Genomic DNA, 8,062 nt, shown 5'->3' on the forward strand with positions numbered 1-8,062 from the left:
GGAGAATGATTCTTGGAATATTAGGAGTCAACATAATCTCCAAAGACCCGCTTCTTATTAGTCGTGATGAAGAGAATCTGATGGGGTAATTGTTCATGTTCTTCTCTCATTCATGGATTCAGGGCCATTGCAGTTGATAATGCCTTCAAGGGCACTACTTTAACGAGTAAAAGCAAATCTATGTAGTGACTTTTAATACTCGATAAGAGTGAGGTGTTCAGGGATCCGGCTCTGCACCATTTGGGGCTTCACTGGTTTGCACCGTTTTCGTAGAATCGTACAGATGGAAGGACGTGTAGCAAATAAAATCCAAGAAACAAGAAATTTTTTATTTTTCGTAAGGGCTGTAAGGAGTCATATTTATTAATGTCTCATGTTCTAAAAATCCTACGTATCACGTTTTTGTTATCATTCTTTCAACACCTATTAATTTAATATTAAATAAGTAGTCTACAAATACAAAATATATAAATTCCTATCATTTAATGCTACATAATAAAAAGTAGGGAGGATAATAATAAAAAAATGATGAATAACAATATTCCGCAAATCATTTAGCATTTAGCAATAAAAATTTTTTTGTGATCCTATCTATTAAACGTCATAATTTCTCTAAGTTTAATATAAATCACTATTTTGATATTGTTATTATTTTAAAGAAACGTTGCTAAGATCAATAAAACTCTTTTGATAAGCGGATGCACTGGATGGACAAAACTAGTGAGGCTGCGAGTAATGAAAAGATATCTTAAAATTTTAAATACAATTTCAGTTTACTTTTATCGTATATGTTGATTACTTGTGATTACAAAACGCAGAATTCCAGTCACTATATTTCTTTCAGAAACTGCAATCGACCGTAATAACACAATAACAGTACAACATTGAGGATTAAAAATATTCTACTCATCATACTGGCACCAGCCGCACCACACCATAAATAATTTTTTTTTTTTTTTTTTTTTATCTTACCAAATGTATAGTGTATGGATGATAAGTAAAAGAAATTAATTAGTTTAGGAAGAATAAATGCAAAATAATAATAATAATAATAATAATAATAATAATAATAAAAAATATGGTGAGTTGTGTGCGGATGATGAATAGCAAATCTCACAAGTAATTTCGATTATTTTTGGCGATAAAATTTATTGTTTCCAAACGTGTTGTGCTAGATGTACAATATGGCTGCATCTTCTCTAACATGTTCGTTTCTCATTTAAATATTGGAGAAAGAAGAGAATGAGCCGGTGAAAAGTGACCATATCATCTCCCAGCAATGACCAAGGGCTTCTCCTTGGAGTCTTGAAACAGACTTTAGATGGTGTTGAACGAAGAGGAAGAAGCTCCGAGCTCAAATGAGACGGTGATATTTTAATACATGCCAAACTGGAAAAATATAATTCTAATTTGTTTTGCCAGCTCCAAGATTCCTGCCAAACTGGATTATCATTGGCTTGCCTTTGAACACATATCCATTAACTAGATTCTGCAACCACAGATTTTGTTTAGTTGTATGAACCGAATATGCAACTCGTAATTAAGTGGAACCTCTAAAGGTTAGCCATTTCCACAAACTTAGCATAATAGCATAAAAAGAATCTCATGGTAAAGAAATCATGTAAGATTTTTCTTCTCCTCTTTAAAAAATGAATGTCATGCTGTAACCATGAGCAATTACAAATGGTGAAAACAGTGGAACCGAACATAGGGATCTTCTGAACTGAATCACTCATCATCACGATTTTGAAGAAGCAAATCACTATGTTACTAACACAGAGGAAAGAAAGAATCAATTTAAAATATTGGCTTACCACATACAAGATGTAGGGTAATATAATGTCTGACCCTCATATTGTAATGGAAATTGGAATGTCCATATAATCCTCACACTGAAGACAACAATTGCATGATGAATATGATAAGAGTTTTGTCTTGGACTGTAGTTATCATGCATATTGTCTATCATCAATAAACTATTATTTACCGATAAAAAAGGTTTAGAACTACAGGACTAAGACTATGACAAAAAACTAGAATGTTAAAAACAAAAACTGAAAAATATTGGCTCTTAGATTACTTTCATGTGTAATGGAATGGAGACAATTAGTTTTAGGAGGATTCTTCTTAATGCAAACCACCTGTCTCTTTAACAAAAAAGTCAAGGTCCTAACGCATCATATTTATATACCCCCACCAATCACCTTATAAACCCCATCCGCCACAAATGGTCTGTCCAACTAATTAGAATTCAACTGGTCAGTCTACGTGATCGTACGTCTTTTGCATGTCCAGCTTACAAAGATCCCCCGAAACACCTTCCCGCATCCGACTATCTAAACACTCATTTGCAATCAGCACAAAATCAATGATTTGTCGGCCTCTATCAAATGCACTTTGGGGTTTAGAAATAATCTTATCCATCACCTTGCTCATTCGATTTGCCAAAACCTTCGAAATTATCTTATAAATTCCACTTACCAAACTAATGAGACGGAAATCCTTCAACTCCAAAGCACCCACTCTCTTAGGGATTAGAGCAATAAATGTGGCATTCATCAGCTTCCCAAACTTTTGATTATCATAAAATTCTTATAAAACCTGCAGATCCAACTCGGTTTAAACTGGTTTTCAAAATATGAAACTCAGTACTACACCGATTTAGGACCGATTTCAATTCTTAAGAACCGGTACAACACTGGACCGTTTAAAAACCAGACTGAACTCACTGATTCTGTCTGTCCGGTTCAACCGGTTTTCTAGTTTTTTTTTTTACACCCTAGACGAGGTAACGGGTTGAGCTCAAATAAAAGTTCTATCCCGAGGCCCATTTCTCAAACGTGGCAGACCAAGACCCTATACGGGGCCTCTTCATCGGGTACGAGCGTCAACAACTCTCAGCCAACGCTGGCGGTCATTCCGATCATCATTTCATCATCACAGAATAGGTCACCAAAGACGTTTCGGCTTGTAAGCTAGTGCAATCTTCTATCCCGAATAGGGCAAACAAAGTTGGAGAGATCACAGAAACCTCCCGAGTAGTATGCATGCATGATTATGATGACGTATGGTTGTTAAGATACACGTAATGGCCTATGCTATGATATGAAGATGCTACCATAAGTTTAAGGGCTATATTGCATTGCCAGGATGTATACGCTGGTAGCGCACCTAGTATGTCTTCCTTATAAATGAATTCTCAAACCCCTGGCCACGAGCAAAATCGAAATCTTTAAGATTCGCTAACCTCACGAGAGTCAACAATGGGTACCGGCCTATAACAAGTGAAAGAGAAGTTAAGGCATTTCATGCACAATTTAGTTCATGTTTATGTTATTTATATATGAAACTATTGAGTATGCATGATTTCCAAGAAACATTATGTTTATATTATGTTTATTGAATGATGTATTGTTTATTGAGTATTCGACTCATTTTTATATGTTTTTATGTTTTAACCACCCCAGTTGATGATCATTATGATGATTGAGTTACAGAGCAGGACTTGGCCTAGGGAGGCGAGGTAAAAGCCTAGACAATCTATATGACATGATCAATTTTATGATTTTCAATTTAATAAGTTATTTTGTTAAGCACATGAGAGTTGATTGATTTAAATAAATGCTTCAGTAGATTCTCTTTTATATTTTAAGTATTTTAATCAATAGTGATATTTTTATTTTATGGAATCTTTTATACTGGTGCTTCATTAAAAAGAAAATTTTAAAGATCAAAGTTAGTAGCACACTGATCCCTCTATTTTCTAAAAAAATGACATTGTTCTTAACCCTAGGAGGAGGGGGTGTACAAAATCAAGGCTCAGCTTGATGTCAATAGGTGCAGATAACCAAGACTAAGCACCTGGTTAACCTTTCAATGAACAAATCTCCTACACCATAGGCACCCCCAACCAATTAGGGTTTAAAAATGGGACTTTTGCAATCAGATTTGGAAATCCTTGCAATCGTTATTCCGAGATCAGGAAAAGAGTAAAATGGTCTTTTAGCATTGGCCTTTTCTTTAGTCGAATTGCATTACCATTTAAAGTTCCATTTCAATGAATCAAAATTGGACCTTAGGATAGCCGTTTGACTTTCAACAGCTAGTATGAATGGTGACACTTCAATAGGGAAGTAAAGCTACTTAAAATTGGGAAGCATGTCAGTGAGTTGGTAAGGAACCCAAAAGAATTCTTGATGAATCATTCAGATTCCTGTATCAGCCTGATACCACACTAAATTCATAGCAACTCAATGTTTAAATGAAAACATTATGAGCCAAACCACGTAAAAGAGTAGGGACCAATTGTAACAAAACATATTATATATGTGCTAGCTGAGATACCCCCGAGAATATATAGAAACATCAGTTGCATTCTATAAGAAACACATACCAATGCGCGATGGGCAAGTTCAACTGATGGAAATGTCACAAAGGCTTGTCCTCTCATTCTTCCCTCCTGAAATCCAATTTTAGTTACTTTCAGGTTCAAAACTTGACAACTATAGCACTTGATTAAAAACATAATCAATCAGGAAATTAAGACAATATATCATGTCCATAGACTTGTTTCCATCTTTGAAACATCCCTGGTAAGAAGGATTTGTTAATGCTTTCACAATCATAGAAATATTCTCAATGCAGACAAGATCCTCCTAAAACAAACAGTTTTTCATCTCTTCATAAGACCATGTTTGTCTAATGAAATATTCAGTTGGTTCTTACTACTAAGAGCAATTATAGTGGCCTTTGCTCCTCTAATTTGCCATGCTCTCAGCGTTAGATTATGGGATCAAGTCAGATAAAGCACTATCACAACTTCCAAGTGTTCAAACAAGAGAACCAAAACACTAGCAAACAAAGCTCATGGATCTAATACCTGGAAGCGCCTTTCATAAGAAAAATATGTAACCAACACGTACTTCAAAATGCAAATTTTCAAAAATGATCTTGAAACAACTAAGCATCTGGACCTAAAAAGATTGTGATTAAAAGTTCGTTCCAGAGTCCCCACCTGCATAAGCTTCACACTGAGGCCGGATTTAGTTGCATCGACGCTTCCAAATAATGATCCTAAGGCACATATAAGTATCATACACAGCATTAATGTTTGAAGCACCATAATGATTCAAAGAATAATCTTTTAACTAGAATAAAATCATAGCGTAAAATTGTCAGATAAATAATACCTATAAAAAAAAAAGTTGTAAGATAAATATCGTCTACCAAAACCTAAACTAAATTTCATTTAAACTAGCAATAATCAGAGCTTGTGATCTCACCAAAAATGAAGTAGAAGTCATTAGCCACTACATCCTTTGCCAAGTTCTTTACATACAACACTGATGTAGGATTCCCAGCTGTATAGTTCTAACAAAATCCAAAAGAGCATGATATTAATCATTCAATGAGATAGATTTTCTTGTAAAATCATTTTAATCTAGTCATACAGACTTTGTTTAAAATGGCAGATCCTCAAAATTGTTATAAGCTAGTGCTTAGTGCAAGCCCTACTTTGATATGAAATTTGAAAGAGTTTCATATTAACCATTCAATGAATATTTTGTTCATACATGCAATAAACGGGTGATATTTGTTACTGTTTACTTTGCAGCTTTTTACTTTTAATAACATTTAGTACCTTAAACATTGGTAGAGATAAAATTTCCTCTGGGGGCAACTTTCCACTCTCTAGCTCTTCGGAAGTTGCATAAGGTTTAATATCCAAACCCTCTTTGTCTGGCTCCTCTAATTCTTTTGATGTCGTGTCATCTCTGTGTTCATTCTGAATCACTTTTGGGGCAATCTTGATCTGCAATGCAACCAAGAAAGGCATCTCTATGAATTTGACAGAAGAAATATTCTTTAACAATTATTTATCTCAGAAAGGAAAGGACCTGTAAAACAGGGTTTTTCTTTTTAATCATTGGAATTTCTTTTGGAACCAAGGTGGCAGGTTTTAATCCAACAGCCTCATGTGCGACATCTTTATCAACTGCAGGCCCCACAATCGCTTCTTGCTTGCGACGCTTTCGGCTAAATTTTTTTACTGTTGAAGCTCCAATAAGATAAGTTTCTCCATCTATTTCCTAAAAATATTTCACAGTAGCACAGGACAATGAGAATATAAAAGACAACAACTCAAGGATTTTCCTTTAGTTCTATTCATCAAAAAAAATTCCTTTAGTTCTCTCTTTCAAAATGCTTTTGTAGAAGCTTAGAGATATTCATTCAACATGAAGATTTTTTTTTATAAATATTCAACAAGAAGATGAAAGATACAGTTACTCTTTTCCTCAATTGTCATAACTAAATGCCCGTAAAGGCTTTCATTAAAAAATGCAGGGTGGGCAGAATTAAAGAAAAATTAACAGCAGAATTTTCATTTCTGAACAATTAAAATAAAAATGACAATCAATTTAAATGTTGCTTGAAGAGGAAAGGTCAACCTTTAAATGCTTCCAATATTTTTTTTTTTATAAGTAAAAATTTATTAATATCATAAGGCATAGCCAAGTACACTGGATGTATACAAGAGAAAACACCTACCTAAGGAGTAGAAATAGATACAAGGAAATCATGAACATTAAGTTCATGATAGGGAAATGATCGGAACAAAGCCCAAGAAGGAGAAATTAGAAACCTATCCAATCTAGGCCAAGCCCGATTGGAAGACCATGTGAATGGCCGTCCAATCTCTTGCTTGGAACAAAGACACCTCCCCCAATCTCTCACTTGGGAATGTTGAAGCCACCACCAATGCATCAAAGCATGTCCCACCAATCCAGGTTAGGCCCATAAACTCAGACAAAGGCTCACTCCAAATCATTTAGCACTTTTTTCTTAAAAAAGCAAGTCACTATAAATTCCCCAATGCTTCCAATATAAACCCATAGAGGTCAAAAAGGCAATATATCTTATGACTCTATGCAAACCAAATTGCATAATACATGGCCCAAATATTTGAGGTAATTAGTGCAAGATGTTACCTCATCTGAAGATTCCATTTCTGAATCACCACTGGACAGATCTTCCAAATGAGGCTTCGCAGGTACAGAAAGGGGAGGTGGTGGTGGTGGTGGTGCAGGTACTGAAGATGGCAGGGGTGGAGTGGGCAGAGCCATTCTAAATGGAGCTGGAATATTCATTTTGTTCATCAAGTGCAACACCTAGAATTAAATGACAAGGTCGAAACTGTTGAAGTTCATTGGTTTATATGATAACAGCAGTATAACTCTTGTTTTATAAGTAATAAAAGATTTATTCTCAAGAAATAGGCATAAGACCAAGTACACAGGACGTATACAAAGAAAATACCTACTACTTTCCAAAAACGAAAGGCAAACTAAAACAGATTCTGGAAATTATCTTCCAATACAAAAGCTTTAGCCCACAAACTCAAAGTATTAAAGAAAAAATCCCTAAGTTCTCCCAATGAACGTTCTTTGTCTTCAAAGCATCTCTCATTCCTTTTAAGCCATAGGCACCACATGTGACAAGAAGGAATCATCTTTCAAACATGAACAGCATTCTTGCTACCCTTCCACCCTACCAATAAATCCACCACTTCCTTGGGCATTACCCGAAGTAAACCATTCCGATTCAAAACCTCATTCCACAAGAACCTGATCACTTCACAATGAAGAAAGAGGTGATTAACAGATTCCTCATCCTTCTTGCACATGACACACCAATCAGCAATGTAAATATCTCCCCTTCTAAGATTTTCAGTTGTCAACACTTCGCCCAAGGATACCACCCAACAGAAATAAGCAACCTTGGAAGGAACTTTCACTTTCAATATGTTTTTCCAGGGAAATTCACAACTCCTGTGACTGGTTAATTTTCTGTAAAAAGAGGAGACTAAGAACTTAGAATTTCCTGCAGGAATCCACAGCATGCTGTCCTCCCTTATCTAGCATCAACTTTGAACTGTAAAGTCTTTCCAGAAAAGCCTTAACATCATCCACTTCCCAATCATTAACATCCCTGATAAAGATAACATTCCACTGAATATTATTGTCAATGCAACAGAAAGACTTTCCTACAGCTGCATTTTGAT

The 8,062-nt window shown here is 35.3% G+C and overlaps 1 protein-coding gene across 9 annotated transcripts in view; it reads right to left on the minus strand.

Moving 5' to 3' along the window:
- Window positions 1–1,100: 1,100 nt before the first annotated feature.
- LOC109001840 (U11/U12 small nuclear ribonucleoprotein 65 kDa protein) overlaps window positions 1,101–8,062 on the minus strand; it is a 17,800-nt gene continuing 10,838 nt past the window's right edge. For 4 of the 9 annotated variants that reach the window (XM_035694585.1, XM_035694586.1, XM_035694587.1 and 1 more), the window contains 7 exons: window positions 6,990–7,169; window positions 5,898–6,089; window positions 5,642–5,812; window positions 5,283–5,370; window positions 5,015–5,073; window positions 4,394–4,459; window positions 1,101–1,489 (listed from right to left, as the gene is read on the minus strand). In XM_035694585.1, coding sequence (XP_035550478.1) covers window positions 1,406–1,489; window positions 4,394–4,459; window positions 5,015–5,073; window positions 5,283–5,370; window positions 5,642–5,812; window positions 5,898–6,089; window positions 6,990–7,169 — 840 coding nt within the window. In that variant the 3' untranslated portion in view covers window positions 1,101–1,405. Of the gene's footprint in view, window positions 1,490–1,814; window positions 1,893–1,916; window positions 3,276–4,393; window positions 4,460–5,014; window positions 5,074–5,282; window positions 5,371–5,641; window positions 5,813–5,897; window positions 6,090–6,989; window positions 7,170–8,062 lie in introns of those variants that run through there. The other 5 variants (XM_035694592.1, XM_035694591.1, XM_035694589.1 and 2 more) reach the window with 4 other exon arrangements.

Source organism: Juglans regia, chromosome 10 (genome assembly GCF_001411555.2).
Source record: "Juglans regia cultivar Chandler chromosome 10, Walnut 2.0, whole genome shotgun sequence".
Taxonomy (NCBI): Eukaryota; Viridiplantae; Streptophyta; class Magnoliopsida; order Fagales; family Juglandaceae; genus Juglans; species Juglans regia.